The sequence below is a fragment of the Mytilus galloprovincialis genome, chromosome 9 (genome assembly GCF_965363235.1).
Source record: "Mytilus galloprovincialis chromosome 9, xbMytGall1.hap1.1, whole genome shotgun sequence".
Lineage (NCBI taxonomy): Eukaryota > Metazoa > Mollusca > Bivalvia > Mytilida > Mytilidae > Mytilus > Mytilus galloprovincialis.
The window spans coordinates 11,853,072-11,873,043 of NC_134846.1; the positions used below are offsets into that span (position 1 = coordinate 11,853,072).

A 19,972-nucleotide genomic window follows, 5' to 3' on the forward strand; every position below is an offset into this window, starting at 1 on the left:
GAAGCAGATGGATTCATGACAAAATTGTGTTTTGATGATGGTGATGTGTTTGTACATCTTACTTTACTAAAAAGTCTTGCTGCTTACAATTATCTCCATCTATAATGAACTTGGCCCAGTAGTTTAAGTGGAAAATGTTAACAAAAATTTACAAGTTTTATGAAAATTGTTAAACATTGACTATAAAGGACAATAACTCCTTAGGGGTCAATTGACCATTTCCGTCATGTTGACTTATTTGTAAATCTTACTTTGCTTAACATTATTGATGTTTACAGTTTATCTCTATCTATAATAATATTCAAGATAATAACCAAAAACAGCAAAATTTCCTTAAAATTACCAATTCAGGGGAAGCAACCCAACAACAGGTTGTCAGATTCATCTGAAAATTTCAGGGCAGATAGATCTTGACCTGATAAACAATTTTACCGGATGTCAGATTTGCTCTAAAGGCTGCGGTTTCAGAGTTATAAGCCAAAATCTACATTTCACCCCTATGTTCTTTTTTTAGCCATGGCGGCCATCTTGTTTGGTTGGCCAGGTCACGGGACACAATTTTTAAACTAAATACCCCAATGATGATTGTGGCCAAGTTTGGTTTAATTTGGCCCAGTAGTTTCAGAGGAGAAGATTTTTGTAAAAGATAACTAAGATTTACGAAAAATGGTTAAAAATTGACTATAAAGGGCAATAACTCCTAAAGAAATCAACAGACCATTTTGGTCTTGTTGACTTATTTGTAGATCTTACTTTGCTGAACATTTTTGCTGTTTACAGTTTATCTCTATCTATAATAATATTCAAGATAATAACCAAAAACATCAAAATGTCCTTAAAATTACCAATTCAGGGGCAGCAACCTATCAACGGTTTGTCCAATTCATCTCAAAATTTCAGGGCAGATAGATCTTGACCTGATAAACAATTTTACCCGATGTCAGATTTGCTCTAAATGCTTTGGTTTTTGAGTGATAAGCCAAAAACTGCATTTTACCCCTATGTTCTATTTTTAGCCATGGCGGCCATCTTGGTTGGTTGGCCAGGTCACCGGACACAATTTTTTAACTACATACCTCAATGATGATTGTGGTCAAGTTTGGTTTAATTTGGCCCAGTAGTTTCAGAGGAGAAGATTTTTGTAAAAGATGACTAAGATTAAGAAAAATGGTTAAAAATTGACTATAAAGGGCAATAACTCCTAAAGGGGTCAACAGACCATTTTGGTCCTGTTGACTTATTTGTAGATCTTACTTTACTGAACATTTTTGCTGTTTACAGTTTATCTCTACCTATAATAATATTCAAGATAATAACCAAAAACAGCAAAATTTCCTTAAAATTACCAATTCAGGGGCAGCAACCTATCAACGGATTGTCCGATTCATCTCAAAATTTAAGGGCAGATAGATCTTGACCTGATTAACAATTTTACCCCGTCAGATTTGCTCTAAATGCTTTGGTTTTTGAGTTATAAGTCAAAAACTGCATTTTACCACTATGTTCTATTTTTAGCCATGGCGGCCATCTTGGTTGGTTGGCCGGGTCACGGGACACATTTTTTAAACTAGATACCCCAATGATGATTGTGGTCAAGTTTGGTAAAAATTGCCCAGTAGTTTCAGAGGAGAAGATTTTTGTAAAAGCTAACGACGGACGACGACGACGACGGACGACGGACGACGACGACGGACGACGGACGACGGACGACAGACGCCGGACGCCAAGTGATGAGAAAAGCTCACTTGGCCCTTTTGGCCAGTTGAGCTAAAAACGAACTGTTAGAGAACAACTGCCCTATTACTGACTTGGTACATGACATTTTAAGAAAAGAAATGGTAGATTGAACCTAGTTTTGTTGCTAGCCAAACCTCGCTCTGTATGGCAACGTTAAATATACCGCTAAATTTACAACATTACATGACAGGAATACAGTACAAATAAATGCAAGTACAATCAGGACAGAGACATACATAAATAAAAGTACATTTTCACATGTTAACCACAGAATAACAAGTCAGGAGCCTGTAGTTTTGTGGTTTTCTTTGATTAATGTCATACTTGAATTTTTTTAATGATCGTTTTAATGATCAAAATTGGCAAGTTGTATTTAACAAAATATGAAATGAAATGAAATATTGATTGCACATCATTATAAAGAAATTAAAAACAAAAAATAATTTGTTACTTATAAATTACATTTGACCTATTATGTCTGTATGCTTTGTTTACATATCGTTGTAAATATATAAAGGAATTGAATGCGACTGTCATACAAGTAAGAGGTTTAACTAGCTATAAAAACGGGTTTAATCAATCATTTTCTACATAATAAAATGCAAGTGCAAAGTCAGGAATATGTTATTATTCATTCGTTTGATGTTTGTGCTTTTGATTTAGCCATTTGTTTACGGACTTTCCTTTCACAATTTTCCTCAGACTTCGGTATTTCTGTAATTTTCCTATTTACACAGATGACTTCATCTTTTGGTGAGCAACATTTAAAGTCTTCGAGAACAAATCAGATTCCACACAAAAAGATTTAAAAGTAGCATCACACTATAATATCTATAAAGGAAAATTCTTCACAAATCAATTTGTGTTTTATTTTAAGGACATACTGTTTGCTTTTTTGTCCAGTTTGTTAAATAAAGGCAATAATAGTATACCGCTGCTCGAAAAAAACCAAATCCGGGTTACAAACTCAAAATGAGGGAAACGTATCAAATATATGAGAACTACGACACAACAGAAACACAACATTAAAATGTAACACAAACAGAAACGAACTATGATATAACAATGGCCATTTTCCTGACTTGGTACAGGGCATTTTTGGCAATGTTAATTATAACATTAAAATGACAACATTTCATGACAGGACTACAATACAAATAAATGGGAGAAAATATAGGACAGAGAAACAAACGAATAATAATCAACAAAAGGAACCAGGTTTAAAATTTGATACGCCAGACGCGCGCCACGTCCACACAAGAATAACTAGCGACGCTCAGATGAAAAAAGTTTGAAAACCATAACAAGTACAAAGTTGAAGATTATTATTACTTTAGCAAACAGTAAATTTTATAATATAACTCTATAAGCTCGCATTAACAGATATATTATTTTCTGATAATGTACAAGAATTGTTTATCTAATGACTAAAGCGCGACTTGACTTTTTTTTTTAGACATGGGGCACAAGTACAGTATACCCTGTTTATGATAAAAAAAAAAAAACAATATAGGGAATTATAGCTACAACATATCTGATGCTTACAATTTAAAATTGATATCAAATGAATTGGTACGTAAAAAACAAGTTTTATAATCGTAAGCTCAACATAAAAAAATTCAAGGAAACATGTATATGATGTTCAAGCAAAGTAAAGATGTATTACTATACAAATGTATCTGATATTTGTACAAACATTGGCTGATTGAAAATAAATAAGAACTTTATCAGAAATCTTTTCTAATGTAATATATACAGGAGGTTTAATCTTTATTTGCAACGAATTATATACAGTTTAACAAAGGTAAAACGAGCTCCGTCAGGATTATCATACATTCGTCTCAACTCGGCCGATTCCGTACCCTCATCTAACCGAGGATTGCCGAATGGATCATCGTAGTCTCAATTTGCATAAAAACAAGTGCATTACAGACGATTATTGGTTTGCTGGATAGTGGGTTAAAGCAACTGCCATGTTGGTTTGGGGGATAGTGGGTTAAATTATCATTTCGTTTACATTTCATTCGCTTTATCGTATCTTTTTAATCTTTAGAAGCGTTCAATATAAAATTTTCTTATGTTATACGCAATATGTGTGTTACTTTTGTAAGCCTGGCATTGCTGTGGATTGATTGGTTTTGAATAACGTAACAACTTGCAGCTGGAGAAGAATCTATCAATTTGATCTTAAAATGAAAATGTATCATAGATTGATTGTTTGTTGCTAAACGTCCAGTGGCATATTGAAAGTATAAAAACAAAAATCCATAACTTCTTAGTAGAGATGTTCAGACAAGAGACTTATGATATACCTCACACAATTAATGGAGCTTTCAAACATACGTTTAATTTACTCCCATTCGGTGATAAATAAAGGCAACAGTGCTAACACATTTTACATGCGAATCATTTGTTTACTTGAAGTTGATATTTTTTTCTGGAAGAAGAAAGACAATCGAATCAATCTATATAATTTAAGTGTGAACTTTGCGTTATATATTCATTCTCAAATGCTTTTGATCTAATATTTATTTCCTGCAAGAAAGATATCATATTGAATCGATTGATATGGATAAATAGTTCAATGCGTTACCTTGGTTGGCCAAGCTATGACATTTCAATACAGCAGGATATCAAGTTGAAATTAATCAGAAGAAATTGAAATCTTCGTTAGAGGAGGTAAAAAGGAAAAGTTGGTATATTTGAATTAAAATTAACATTTGTTTTTTGGACTCTAAAGGTTTAACCAAGGTGCATAATGTAGAATGTTATGCATCTGCCATACGTGTTTTTACTTAAACTATAGTATAGAGCTTCGAGATATAAAACGTTAGACAAATTTTCATGAACAGTGAATTGTGGTAGGTGCAAATAAAACAGAGTATATTTGATTTTGTGCAAACGCATAAATTAAGCCGGTAGAAAATCCACAGAAAAAAGAGATCTTTTTAACGTATATTTGCATTTCTACAGCCTACTACAGTTTGTCGGGAAAATCCCCCCAAAATATGGTTAATGATTTTATCAAAAAGAAAAAGTCGAGTGAACCTTTTATGTGTGAAATAGTAAAAATATATTTTATTTCCATATCTTTTTAATAAGTTACATGTATCTGTTGGAAATTTCTATAAGAACAACACTTACCAAGTATACAGCCCATCGAGTTTTTTTTTGTGTGATAAAAAATATTGCCGTTATATCCTCTATTAATTACCTGATAGTGTCATTAGTGAGCAATGCAAAAACACTGAGTGAATGATATGGGACCAATACGATAGTTAATATCTACAGTAGCGATGTGTTATAAAGTTTTGGATATTGCCTCATTCTTAATAACCTTTCCGATTGCGCAATGAAAAATAAACCTGTCTTTAAATAGAAAATGAAAAAATGAAATATGTCCTTTGAAGTAATATGCATTAAGTGAAATATTGAATATAAATCTTTCAAGAAAATTGCATTCAGGAATGAATAGAAAATTAAAAATAATCATTGTGTTAAACTCGGTACATGATTTGCTACAGAGACACTGCAAACAACAACAGGTAAAATGTGTCTCTCATGAAACGTTGTAAGAGCCAAACGTTTTTGACACAAAGCATGCACTATTAAGTTATACTTTCTATTTCAATGATTTTTTTGTCCGTCCTATCGATGAAACATCCCAATATATCTAACGTAACAAAAAAGGTTGGGACAGAACAAAGTATTATAATTCCGACCAACCCAATTGACTTCGAAGCCTGGCGATCATCATTTGCACACACATGTTTTAATCTGTAAGTGTTTGTTTCCTTTTGGTTAACTTCGATACTCTTCTTCAGTTTTCTTAAGTATGGCCTCATAATATCCGATAATTGTGTTCTCGTGAGATTAAGACCTAAAAGAAAGTGCCAACGGTTAGAAAAGGTCGGACATCGGCACATGCATTTGTAATTATGGTTATTTTTAATGGTTTTATTCTCAGTGCTGGATACAGTAGACTGCTGTGCTACATGTATTCTTGAAGACACAATGTCAGTCGTAATGAAATGTCCAGTCTGTTCAAAATCGGTTGATGATAAAGTGTTTAAATCATACACGTCATTGGTCAGATCAATAGTGTGTTTTGTAGTTGATTGTGTACCTTGATTTAAATTTGTATATTCCATGGTTGCGGACAAACTTTCAGATATTTCATCATTTTTAAAGGTAAGTGAATGCGTTGTGGAGTAATATTTGTGCGATTTGATTTTCCCAGTTGATAAGCCTAACTGCGTAGTCGATATTTCGTTTACATTTCCACCATTCGTAGACAAGGGTTCATCGGTTGCAGTTGTAGATAACGTTGGACTTTTTGATGTGAAACTATTCACTCTTGAATATGTAAAACTAGATGAAATGTCAGTTGAGTTTTCGGAAGGCCTGTTGAAACACTGGGACACTAGTTTTTCATTGACACCAAGTATTTCATGTCCTGAAATAGATTTAATTTACAATTTAACCAGTTTTATGAAGAAATGATATCTTTAATTGCACTTATAATGAATTCATTATAAAGAACAGGTATATAGTGTTACTGTATTGCTGGAGATTGCCAGGATCAATGATTTGAACGTTGTTTTTTTCAATTCAAAACTGTTAGTATGAAGAATAAAACCACTATACCAGAGGCGTCTAGTTTCAAATACCAACGATATTTTATTACTTTTTCCTCATTAGAATCATTACTAGGTTAGATACAATTCCAAATACCTGTATCAATTTGATGTAGAATAACATGTTTAAAAGACTTTTTTGTTTTAATACTTTTGTCATCATACACACAAGTCTGCATCAATTGTATGTTACTAACCATCAAATTGATACAGGTATGAAGAATTTTAGCTAACCTAGTAATGATTCTTATAAGGAAATAGTAAACTATTATAGGTCACAGTATGATTTTCAACACTGAACATCGGCTCACACAGAACAGCAAGCTATAAAGAGCCCCAACATGACTAGTGTAAAACCATTCAAACAGAAAAACCAACGGTCTGAAAAACGAGAAAAATTTATGAATCACATCAACAAACGACAACTAATGAACATCAGGTCCCTTACCTAGGACAGGTGTTAATAAATGCAGCGAGTTTAAACGTGTTAATAGGTAGCAACCTTCACCACCTTTACCTGAACAAAATAGTGTAACATCACAACATCTAAATACATATTACAAAATATCAATTGAAATGGCATAACTCAATCAAAAGATATATCAACACAAACAATTGAACATACACTGGACGAATAAATTTGATCTATCATACACTGTTAATACAAAAATCAATAAGTAAGATATGAGATGTTAAACAATATCAGAACCACAACTGTAACTTTGGACAACATGCCACCAAATAAATAATGTACGCAGGTAAATAAAAATAATTTGTAGTAAGGTATGCAGTAATAGAATACAGAAATATGTTTTTACAAAATAAATAATTTTGTTGTTCATAGTATGTATGCTTCAATTGTAATTTTATATTAAAACGACATTTTGACAAAGTTGTTTTTATGAAAATTTCACATACTATAAATATATATATCAATAAATGTTTAATGAAATCAAAAACATGAAGCAATTTTGGAGGACTTTGACATGTTTTACCTTTTTTTTCTAAAAAAAAAGAAGATTAAAACCATAATGTTAAATTTTGAATATAAGGTTTTGCGTTTCCAAGGTTGTCTTAAATTATTGAGCAAATCATGTCGTTAAATTTAAACTTCTTGATATTGCTCATGTTGATTTTAAACTACGTTGCATTAATTATTTCATTTCTATACTGTTAGCGATAAATCTTCAATAGATTTGGTCAGACATGTTTGATTGAGACCCATCTCTGCTTACCCCTTCGTTTTGTAATGCCTCCGAAAAAGGTTTAAAAATTAAAATCACAAAAATACTGAACTCCGAGTTACATTTTGTTTTTTACATGTCTGAGACAATGCACCTTACATACCTCATTTACTTCTGGATAGTTAATTACTAGTATATCGAAATCATTGTTAGCTCAAAAGTACTGTAATCGATTTGCATCATACATACTTAGAATATACACAACAAAGTGCTTTCAATACTCATACAAGTCAAAGAAGGGCATACTGTTTATCATAAAAACGAACTGATTACCGAAGAAATTTTCAAAGTAAAAAAAACTATGAATATTATATTGGCAGGCAGTGTAACATTTTGCATTAATTAATTATTATTATCTAGCTACATTAAGATAACTAGCACGTTTGCGATGGGAAAATGTAGGTCACATCTTTAAATGAAGACTTCAACCGACTATTATTGTCATGTCAGTTAAAGTATTATATAGACCTAGCCAAAAAAGAGAGGAGACATTGGAATCTAGTCCCAAATGAGTCTATACTACCACTTAGAATATTCCTTAAATAAATTAATAATTATGTTGACACTCTCAAAGTCGTCTAATGCAAGGTCTATGTGAGCATGTTTTGTTACATAGATTTCTCGCATTATTAAACATTGTTAAATACTGATCATGCATTAAAAGCTATCTAAAAAACAGAACACAATGCAACATTTAAAAAAAGGAACATAATTACACGAACACCACACGAATCGGGAATGATATATGGTGCTTGTGACGATGCATCTCTTCATAAAACACCCTTTATTTCGCTCCTTTCAAATACAAAATCAATCATACGTCACAATCAATTATAATACAAAAACGATCTTTTTTAAAATTTCTTTTTACCTAGTTTTCTTGTAATAAAACACAAACAATAGTTATGCTGCCTGAACTTTATATTTGAAATTTGTGTGTATATCAGATTCGTCTTTTTTCGAACGAACTTACCTGACAGTAAAATCCAAGTGTCGTTGTTTCCAGAAAATGTCCGCAGTCCAATGAAATTGATAACAATGGTTTCATCCAATGGTTTTGTAAGTAAAATCTGTTTGTTAACTTCATTTCCTTTACCTAGAGTAATATCCTGTTTCCAAGAAATCCAAAACGATCTGAACTCAGTACAGTGTAATAAATCTGGGGCTTTAATTCTTACAGAATTATCGAAGCAGTTGGTTTCGTCATCTTTTAAACATGTTCTGATGCGAATAATATCAGTTCTGTATGCTATAGACACAAAATATGCAGGTCGAAATACAGGTCCGTTTGCCAAAGACACTTTACTTAGGTTATTCACAAAAGCAATCCTTACGCCATAACACGATCTTACTGAAAATATCAAAGATGTTTGATTTGTTTCGTTGACTGGAACAACATTTAATATCTGATGATCATTGTTTGCCAACGTACATATCGTGACACCATTGGTTAATTTGGCACCTGAAAAATAGAAATTGTTTTTATCATAAGAAATTAAAAAGTATAAAATTATGTGATAATGAACATTAAACGAAAAAATAAAAATATTAATCTTATTTCATTTGCATTCTACACTAAAGTTGTATTAAACATTTACATTTATGCATTATAAGAATTTAATTTCTCTACTAAGGCAGCAACCATTTGATTTTCGAAAGGGATCGTGGGGGGTAGGGTGGGCTATATATTTGTTTTCCCTTCGGCGACAAACAAACTATTTTTTTGGCAACAAGTCGAAAACCGTTTTTGTCTTTCAATTTTAGCATTACATATAGTGGCAGCTGAGGGTGAAACAAACATTTGTTTCTCAGTGTCAAAAACAAATTTAGGAATTGAATCATCATCCAATAAATAGTGAAGTAAATGTCACCGTGCAGTAACGTTTGTTATTAAACTGATTTTCAAGACCTAAACCCATGTCAACCTTCATACAATAACATTTAGACAAAACTATAAATATTGAAAGTATCAATTAAAACAAACTCACCTTTCATTATAATGATTGAATAAATCAGAAAGTTTTCCATTTGTGATAATAATGTAAAAGTCATAGTTGAATACTTCTTAATGACAGCGAAGAATGAGACTTGTTTAAGAAGACTATATCCGAAGACTATAACGATTAGTTACCTGCATTGTAAATTATGTATTAAGCTTTGTAATGCTCACCTGGAGCAAAGCGTTGCTTGATATGTGATAGCTTTTCTTCGGCACATAAACACAGACTTCCACTTAATATCAACCAATTTTTTTTTTTTCACTTCAACATGTTCAACTACAATTTGAATATGACATTAGCACAACACAGCAGAAAAATTACATGGCAGATTTTGTGTAAAATTACGATTAATTTTATCTGGTGACAAAGACAATTCATGGTCTGGGCAATTCAATATATTCTCCTCTGAATTTTTTTTTAACATTGATCATCGTTTCCAAAAATGGACACATTTCTATCATAATTTGATAAGCACATATGCCACATCCATTGGAAGACTCGAATATGTAAGCTGTTGCATAAAATGTCTCATCTCACTCAGTGCACGAACAATGAACATTATGTCAACTGCTGTTAAAAAGGCGTTTCAAAAGAGGGACCAAAGATACCAAAGGGACAGTCAAACTCATAAATCTAAAACAAACTGACAACGCCATGGCTAAAAATGAAAAAGACAAACAGAAAAATAATAGTACACATGACACAACATAGAAAACTAAAGAATAAACAACACGAACCCCACCAAAAACTAGGGGTGATCTAAGGTGATCCGGAAAGGGAAGCAGATCCTGCTCCACATATGGCACCCATCGTGTTGCTTATGTAATTACAAATCCGGTAAAAAGTCCAATTCGGTAGGTCACATACATGAAAGGGAAGGGGATTGTAGTTACGACGTAAGGAACATATCCGATATCATTTGTGAAACGGTTATTCTATAACGGTCAACCAACTCGTGATGGCGTCCGTAAAATTTACGAAGGGATGATTTCAACTTCACCATTTGGAACTCTTGGTTTAATAGCTTCCCTGTGAGCAGTGACCCTCTATCAAGAAAATCATGATAGGAAATGCAAGCACGGAAATATCGTTTCAATTGGAGATATATACCCCGTATGCAGGTGCTGCTGGAATGTTGCTACTCAGAAATGGAAAGTTCACAATTGGAAAGCTGAAATCATCTATTTTGTCGTAAAGTTTTGTTTTCAACCAACCCTCATTGTCAATTTCTAGATGTAAGTCAAGATATGAAGCCGACTTAACTGTATCTGTAGTATCCTTTATCTCCAATTCGATGGAATAGATGCGTTCCACATAGTCACCAACTTTTGAATTGTTTAGTGAAAGAACGTCATCTATATAGCGGAAAGTAGAGTTAAAAGATATTGCTAACTTCTTATCTTTCTTCCTAAGAAGTTCCTGCATGAAGTCAGCCTCATAATAATAAAGAAACAAGTCGGCAAGTAGAGGGGCACAGTTTGTTCCCATTGGGATGCCGACAGTCTGTTGAAAAACACGTCCTCCGAACGTTACAAATATGTTGTCAATCTAGAAATCAAGCATCTTGATAATATCGGTTTCAGAGAATTTTTTGTTTGAATCAGAGTGATTCTTTACAAAGTATGATTTATCCCTCCCTAAGACAAGATACTTGTATCTACGTTGGCCATTCTTTTTTATGAAGCAAAGTAATACCAACTCTTTTAATTTGTCTTTTAGTTTGGAATGTGGAATACTTGTGTAAAGAGTTGAAAAGTCAAATGTTTTAATACTGTTTAACATGTACTACTACATTTATCGTTTAATTTGCGGACAATACATCACTCTAATTACTAAAGTAATAGGTTTAGTAGAGTAATGATTAAAGTGATGGTAGTGTAAAAGAATAATTTTATAATTCGAACTCTCTTTATCACATATGCCAGGTGAGCAAATCATGTTTATCGGAACCGGAAGAAGATAGTTTAAACAAACAATTTATTGGAATTATTAAATTTACAATTACTTTTATGAAGGCAAATATTGTCATACAAACCTGTGCCAGTCTCTTTTTTTATATTTTCAAAAAAGCTGAATAAGATGACACGGAAATTGCTAAATACTTAATATCTATTTTAAAGCAATTTAGTATTATTCCGTAGAACTTTATCGACTGTAGTATATAGAATAAAGCCAATCTATACAATGTTCATGTTTTAGAAATTGTTTCGCTGACATCCGTTCATTTGCTCATCGGTTACGTCATAATCAAGACCATTCTGTCATTATTGTGTATGATATTCTGGTATTCTTGTCTTTCATTTTGCTGATTTGCTTTGTCTATATGCCTTTTTGTGTTACTTTCCAAACTTGTTTGTTGATCATCTTTCATTTTTGCTATGTGCTTGGTCTATATGCCTTTTTATGTTTTTTAGTTACATATATGGCGTGGCTCTGTACTTATACATCCCGTCATAGTGTCATTGTACTATGGGTAATTTGTTTATTCTTGACTTTAATTTGTACTTTATACTTAGCCTGCATGTCATTTTGTGCTTCTTTGTTACATGTTTGTAGGCTTTCTTTTTTTATTTAGTGATTAGGATAATAGCACAATTTCGACTGCTGTATTATTGACATTTATACCTATTATGTCGGTTCGTTTTCTTTACACATTGTTGTCATACACGTGGGGTTTAGCTAGCTACAAAACAAGGTTCAGTCCACCATTTTCTACATAAGAAAATGCCTGTACCGAGTCAGGAATATGACAGTTGTTCTCCATTCGTTTTATGTGTTTGAGCTTTTGATTTTGCCATTCGATTACGGACTTTTTAATTTTCCTCAGAGTTCAGTATTTTTGTGGTTAAACTTTTTGTAGTAGGATGACATTTTTAGCCTGCAAGCACGATGATGCGTCGTAGATTGAAAGTTATCTACAATAATCACTGCACTTCTACAACTGTAATTTCCACAAGTGTTAACACATCGAATTGTTGGGATCTGGAAACATATATCACCATGTAACAGTAAATGTATGCATAATTCTCTGCTGGTAAAATGTTAATCCTTTATCTTTGTTGATTTCATACAATTATATTGACTATTTTCTGTTGACAAAACTAAAGAATTTGTTTTCTTATGAAAGAAACACTCATCGAAGTGTTTAACTAAATAACTTGCAATTCACTGCAACACTGGGAGTGAAACATGTACCATTACATCATTTACGAAAGGGGAGATTTTAGAAAATAACGAATCAGTCATTTTCTCTATTGATGTTAAAATTAAAATCTTTATACTGGAAATAGAACATTACACAACTCCTTTTATAGAACACCTATTGGATAATTTCACAAATCATATTCAAGTTTTTACAACCAAGCTATCAACATTGTCTCATTAAACAGATCTTGTTCTCCAGTAATTGGCTCGTAGAAAAACGTCCTTGTTTTAGAGATTGACAAATATTCCTTTGCAGAAAAAACACACTGATTCCAACATCAAATACACATAATTTGATATCTAAATAATTTTGGCTTTTATATTTGCTCTATATCTTGACCTTCTCAGCGATATTGGGCATTACACATGGTGATCTCATTTTTTGATTTGTTAACTTGCTATTTCTTAATATCTATATCTATATCTCAATTAAGAGGTGGGGTGAATACCTACTGATATAGAGTTTAAATGTCACCATCACTAATTTTGTTGAACGATTCGATGTGTCTGCCTCAACTCACAAGAGACTTATTTCTGCAGCCTTATACACTAAGGTACAAGAATAGTTATTGGAAATGAAACACCAAAAGTGTATTTTTCTATATTGTCATCTTTTTCAACGCATACATTGTACTTGCATGGATAGTAATGCAAAGTAGGAGACGCTTACACTGTTGATGCATCAGTCTCGGGCCTGTTGGACTTCAAACAGTATTCTTAGATTTTGCTTTATACACTGTTCAATATATAAATATATATACATGGATTGATGAAACTTAAACAACAGTAAACTACTTATAGATAGAATTTCCCCATTATAGTTTCCCAATTCAAAACAAAGCAGACGATTTATTGATGAAAAGTGTTTTATTACGAATCGCTTACATACTGAAAAAGTAAAATATCATTTATCAATTAAAAAAAATACATACAAACATTTATTGAAAAAATGATGTGTACACACACATTTGTGTAGTATATTTTCTGTATATTGTGACAGTTTTGTTGAAATTGTGATGGTGGTAAATAAACAATATATAGATTATAACTGAAAACTATATGCACAGATCAATTATACATATACGTTACCACAACTAAACATCTAATAATTCAAAGACTATTTTTTGGAGAGCACAATTAACGTCAATATAGAATCCATGATCATTAAATACGTTAGACTTTTTGTTGCATAACAAAACACGTAAGGAAATGAGTGCTAACGTAAAATATGATTCAAAAATACAACTTGTATAACATTTTGTGTATCAGTATATCTTCATTCTTTATAAAAATCCATGTCTTTCATGTGTCAAACTGTGATGCTTGTAATTCTTTTTCTTTTTATTGACACAGTTATCCTTGAATATTTCACACAATAAGTTTAAACCTTCATTTCATCCGGATTGAGACTGTGATTCGAGCTTTGTTCTCCTTTTTACAAACGCAACAGCATCTTCATCCCACAAACGTTTAGCTAAAACATCTAAAGCACTTATACCTGTGAATTTTAAAGAATAAAACATTCATAGTTTATAGACATTATGATAGTTGAGTCTAAGATGAACGATCTTTTTGTATAAGTTGTTATTGGCTTTGAACGAAATGTCAGTAACCGCGAGTACTCTCAGATCTGTACCCGTCCTCCTTCACTCTGTTTTTTTGTTACATGTTTTGTTTTATGTGTATCCATCTGATGAGTCTTAAGGAGTCTTAAAGGGACTATGTAAAAAAAGTATATGTAAATAAAAAGAAGAGGGGATATGGTGAATTAGTTATGCAACTCACAGTCAAATTGATATAGTTGTAATTGTTAATATCAATGCGAATCTTCTATTAATATAACATCGTTTTTCGAATACCAATGCTCAAAAGTTCATTTAGTGATGATTTATTGATAGGTTAATAAGACCAAGGCTATATTTGGTCTTAATTTTTTATCACGTACATTTAAAATAACATGGCAACAAAATAAGATGGAACTGTTCGCAAAAACATATGATCAAAAGATAACAAACCTTTTGGTTTTGGGTGAATTAGTGGTTTCGTCATAAAACTGATTGACTCATAACCGGAAACATCTTCGCCATTTATGCCTGGAATGTCACACAGTTGAATGTAAACTTCACCAGCAAAGTCATTTTGGAATACGTAATCATGATCCATGACAGTTAACACTAGAACAGCTCCTCTTCTCTTACACTGCTCAGGTGTAATTGAACTGTAATGATGTAGGACATAAAGTAATTCATTGAATAACTGACAGAATGATTGATGAAAGACCCTAATGTCAGAGTACTCGAGGTAAACGACAATGATATTTAATAACAGCAACTTAAAAAAAAAGCATTCTGAAATATACTGTTGCTGATTAAAATCAAAGGTAAATAAAAAGTTAGTACTTTACAATAAACATGATAAACAATATTTAAGATGAAGTACGTTTAAAAAGAAAGCTCAACCCCTCGGACAATCACTTGTAGCATGTTTTTTTAAGTTTGCTGTTTTTTGCTGGTCTTGTAATCTAAAAAGTCGATTGTGTTGTTGTGTTATTTAGTCGCTGATTTATTTTTGTATAAAAAGTTCGGAATGTTTTGGTGTGAATGACACTGGAAATTAACAAAAAGACTAAACATGACTAAATAATTTATTGTTCAGACTTTTCAGATGATTTTTAGATCACAGTGACCGTTTGAAACAAAACTAATTCACTAGTGACTATTACCTCATTATGTTTTGTATTTACTTATTCAATTATAGTTTAGTGAAAATACGTACAATTCAAACGTTTCTTCAAACACTGGATTCAAAGTTTTCTTCACTATTCTGGTCTGTTCAGTAGGCACATGTGGAAATACGTGATCAGGACAGAATTGTAGAACAACATATGGATCACTAAAACCTGTTAAAATTTATAAAAATTACCAATAAACATTAATCGACTTCATAACAGAGTCAGATTAAAAAAAAACAATTCAGACTTACTTTGCTTTTGACATATTGAGGAAAACATACTGTCTTAATTTTTGTATGTTATATCAATAAAAATCGCATGCGTTCAAAGGGTAAATAAAGCAATATAAGCCATACACGGATTATTGTTGTTGTACTTGTATGGGTACAGATCAAATGATAAGAAATGGAGATATAAGACAGTCTGGCTTTTTAGTTAATGTATATTATCTTATCTCATGCCATTTAAATGTGGCTATAAAATACCAACATATTTCTAAAACTCAATTGAATTGATGATGTATATTTTTCTTACCATTAGCATCCAATGGGATAAGATTCTTAGCATCAATAACTGAAAGAAATAAAATGTTTGATCGCTTTAATTTCAATTAAGACGATTCTGCTAATGTTTAGATTTTACATTGGGCTATCACAATATCGATACTTTTTAGTAACGGGAATAAAAATGAATTTCATTGTACACATGAGATGTTTTGATTCCTTGTGTCAGTAACATGATTACATGTTGAAAAATCTTGATAATTGTATTAACTAAACGATAAACTAAGTCAATAGTATATTCTGCGCTGCCACATTGATTTTTTCCTGCAATTTTATATTGTTTGTATTGTCATATGTTTTATTCCATTTTTTTAAAATAAAATATATATAACAAAATGTTAGCTTAAGTTTATACCACATCAATTTCAGTCAGACTACGAACAATAAATTATATGACACTGACTCGTAAGGGAGTCTCGTACATGTACTTGTTTTGCAGAAAGTAATTTATTGATACGTATCATGACGATATCAATGCATACCAGACCCATTTAATACACTCGAAACCACAAGAATCTTAGTTTTAATAAATAGACTTAATAATAAAATAGCTGATCAATATAACACATACTAGATATCAGTTATTTTAAATGGTCCAAAGAGTAAATCTTTTAATCATATTGACAACGAGGTACGTACATACAGATTCAACAAATAAATAAAGTACTCTAAAGGACCAGTACAGCAGTATTGTCTTGAGGTCTTGGTGTCGATAAAAAAAAAAACGAATGACAATGCATAACTTCTTACCTTCCACAAATATAGAGTGAGTATCATGCTTACACCAGACCCTTACATTGATTTCACCATATTCCTTCGAAGTCGTATTTTTCTATAAAAGAAGGTAAAAACATCAGGTAATACAAACATTGTTCTCTAACAGATTATTCTGCGTGAATCGCTGAACCATCTTGATTATACATTTTTATCAAGGATGTGTGCCTTTATGTCATCTTTTCCTAACTACTTTGTAGCCCCCTTAACTTTTCATTGTCTGTTTATTCAAAGGGTGCAAAGTTAAATTATATTTCAAAATATGTTTTTTTTTAAATCTTATACTATTTATTTATAACAAATCAATTCTATTGTAGTATATATCGTAACTATTGTTGACTCTTACATACCTTCATAGAGTTGTGCAATCGTTGCCATTCGAAAGTTTCGTTTGCAAAATCCCATTTGCCAGCAAATGTCCTTTTGCAAATGCTGTTTCATGAAACAAGCAAACTGATCACATCACATCACATGTGAGTTTACAAAAAGGATGTGTTTTTTATATTAATTTTGATGCATTTCATGTTTTAGTAAAAATATATTGAACAAAAGTTTGCTTTGCAGATGTAAATTTAATGATATGAATTTTATAATTTCCTGAATTAAAGATGAATATGTTATGAACAATAACATTGTTCTAAACATGTTTGTTAGTTGAGAGACTCTATAGACCAAACACTTTGTCGAGTTTTTTTTCAAACTTTATAATGAATTTAAAGATTACCTGTTGTTCAAGTTTTTCTTCATAAAACTTCTCCATCAAAGCAAATGTATCCATTTTGTATAACGATAGTCTATTTTTAAGATCCTGAAAATGATTATGTATGAAAATAATACTTGTACAAATGCAGAACATGGTTGCTTTCTTTGAGATTTTTTTTTTAGCATTTTTTGATAGTCATTTTTGATGAGATTTATGAAAGCACAGTCTGATTTGCTTTAAGTGTATGTCTGCCAATACAAAACCTTTATATGTTTTAATGTCTTTAACAAAGAATGTCAAAAGTCTTCTGTAATTATTTATCTCGTTGCACATTACATGTATCACTACCGGTTAAAATGAATATCATGCTTTAATTTTCTGCAGAACAAGTATATCCAATCACTGCATGATAATAAAAGACGCAGATAAATTGTCTCCCCAAGAATAATGTCAGATACGTACCCTTAATTTCACGTATACTAACCTTTTTTACTTCGTACTTAATGATAATTTTGAATCGTATGACATGGTATGTTGTAGATCACTTAGGAGATAACTGTATTGTATTTTAAGCTCCGACGGCCTCAATTGAGGATCAAATGGTCGCAAATTAAGTTTACTGGCGACGCGTTAACGGAGACAGTAAACTGGGATTTCCGACCATCAAATCCCTAATTGATGCCGTCGGAGCTTAAAATACAATATTGTTATCTCCGTTCTAATTAAACTGACATAAAACATCGTTAAAGCATGTATTTTAAATCTATCATATGCCGTCTGCGCTTGCGCGTTCGTTCCATAGCATTAATTGTCAATTGATGCCATGTAAATAAGTGATGTTATCCAATCAAAATGATCGTTACAAAAGTTGTTGCATTAGAATTTTAGTTCTTTATCAATAGTAATAGATTTATTTTAAAACAATCATTGTTATGTTATTTTATTTGTCATAGGGTAAGCATTTGTACATTTTGAGTATGGATAAAGAATATTCTCAATAGTAAATATGCTGAGGTAAACAATGTTAAAAAAAGACAAATGATAAAATATATTAATGTCTACCTTGAATTCTTTACTTTGAAGTTCTGCCATTGTCAAGCCTTTTTCGTTTGCATTAAAAAAGTCTACCAGTAAGCCTAAAGCTTCATACATTCTTTTGTAAAATAAAGTTTGTCTCTGAAATTTTAAAGAAGAATCTGCTGGAAACCTTTACATAGTAAGTTGTGAATTTAAGGGGGACGAAAAATGAATGCAGTTATTTCAATACAAAATGATTTTAATTATCATATGTTGAATTGTAAGCTATGAAAATTTGAAATTTATGCAATCTGCTTGTATATCATTAAAAAAAACAAGTCAAAAAGTAAAATCCAGAGTTGGTATCTTCAACGTTATCATACTAGTTGCAGACTTTGTTATTCAATATGCAAGCTGCAAATTAAGAATGTCTGCAAAAGTAATAATGATATGTTTTCACATTGAAACATACATCGAAAAGTAGATGATGATCAGTTTAAACCTTTGTGTTTTATATTATTAATCTCACCGGCTCTTCTGTTTCTATAACCTCCTTAAATTCTTCCAATAACTCCTCCCAAATGGATTGCAGTATTCTATCAAAATTACTTTTAAGAAGATTGCTATTGAGTGTCAACAAATTATTGTCTAAATATGTCATGAGATCACCAACTGCCTGTATGTAGAAAAAAAAGAAAATGACAGTACATCTATTAAAATAATGAGTACATATTTTTATCATAAAAAATATTAACTAGCCAAAATATTTTTTTAAAAATAGTAATAAAACAAATGAAAACATTAAAGCGACATAAACTGTACACATACATGTAAACGTAATCTTGTAATTATGTGATTCTTATTATAGCAGTGAGGCTCGTGATAATAAAATTATAAAACTCATAACTCAAAGACAAACCGTAGATAATGAAAATCTATATGTTAGGCCACACCAATTTGATTCCTTGTTCGACGGACCCGCCCGCACCTATTTTTTTCAAAACAGAATTTTTTTATTTTTTTTATATTCCCGCTTCCCGCATCCGGAAATGTAATCATGTCCATTTCCCGCACCGTTTTTTTTTGTAAATATTATAAAAAGATATCAACATTTGTTTTTAAAATCACAGTCTAACCTGTATATAACGATTTTAAACATAAAAGCACCCCACCACACTTTGTAAATATCTGTGAGAATATTTGTTTCAGCATAAAACCTATTTATCCAAAGCGGGACTGCTCCGATATAAATTTATAACAGCGAAAACCTGTAAAGAACAAAATATTGGTTACTTTCCCCCTTACTTATATTCCCTACCCTAAATATTCGTTGTTAGAATAAAGTACAAAGAACTTCTGAAG

At 31.6% G+C, this 19,972-nt stretch overlaps 1 protein-coding gene across 3 annotated transcripts in view; it reads right to left on the minus strand.

Moving 5' to 3' along the window:
* Positions 1 to 13,676: 13,676 nt before the first annotated feature.
* LOC143044410 (BAI1-associated protein 3-like) overlaps positions 13,677 to 19,972 on the minus strand; it is a 123,907-nt gene continuing 117,611 nt past the window's right edge. For all 3 annotated transcript variants that reach the window (XM_076216418.1, XM_076216417.1, XM_076216419.1), the window contains 8 exons: positions 19,140 to 19,286; positions 18,656 to 18,769; positions 17,615 to 17,698; positions 16,867 to 16,948; positions 16,088 to 16,126; positions 15,598 to 15,721; positions 14,838 to 15,040; positions 13,677 to 14,320 (listed from right to left, as the gene is read on the minus strand). In XM_076216418.1, the coding sequence (XP_076072533.1) occupies positions 14,217 to 14,320; positions 14,838 to 15,040; positions 15,598 to 15,721; positions 16,088 to 16,126; positions 16,867 to 16,948; positions 17,615 to 17,698; positions 18,656 to 18,769; positions 19,140 to 19,286 (897 nt within the window). In that variant the 3' untranslated portion in view covers positions 13,677 to 14,216. The remainder of the gene's footprint in view (positions 14,321 to 14,837; positions 15,041 to 15,597; positions 15,722 to 16,087; positions 16,127 to 16,866; positions 16,949 to 17,614; positions 17,699 to 18,655; positions 18,770 to 19,139; positions 19,287 to 19,972) is intronic.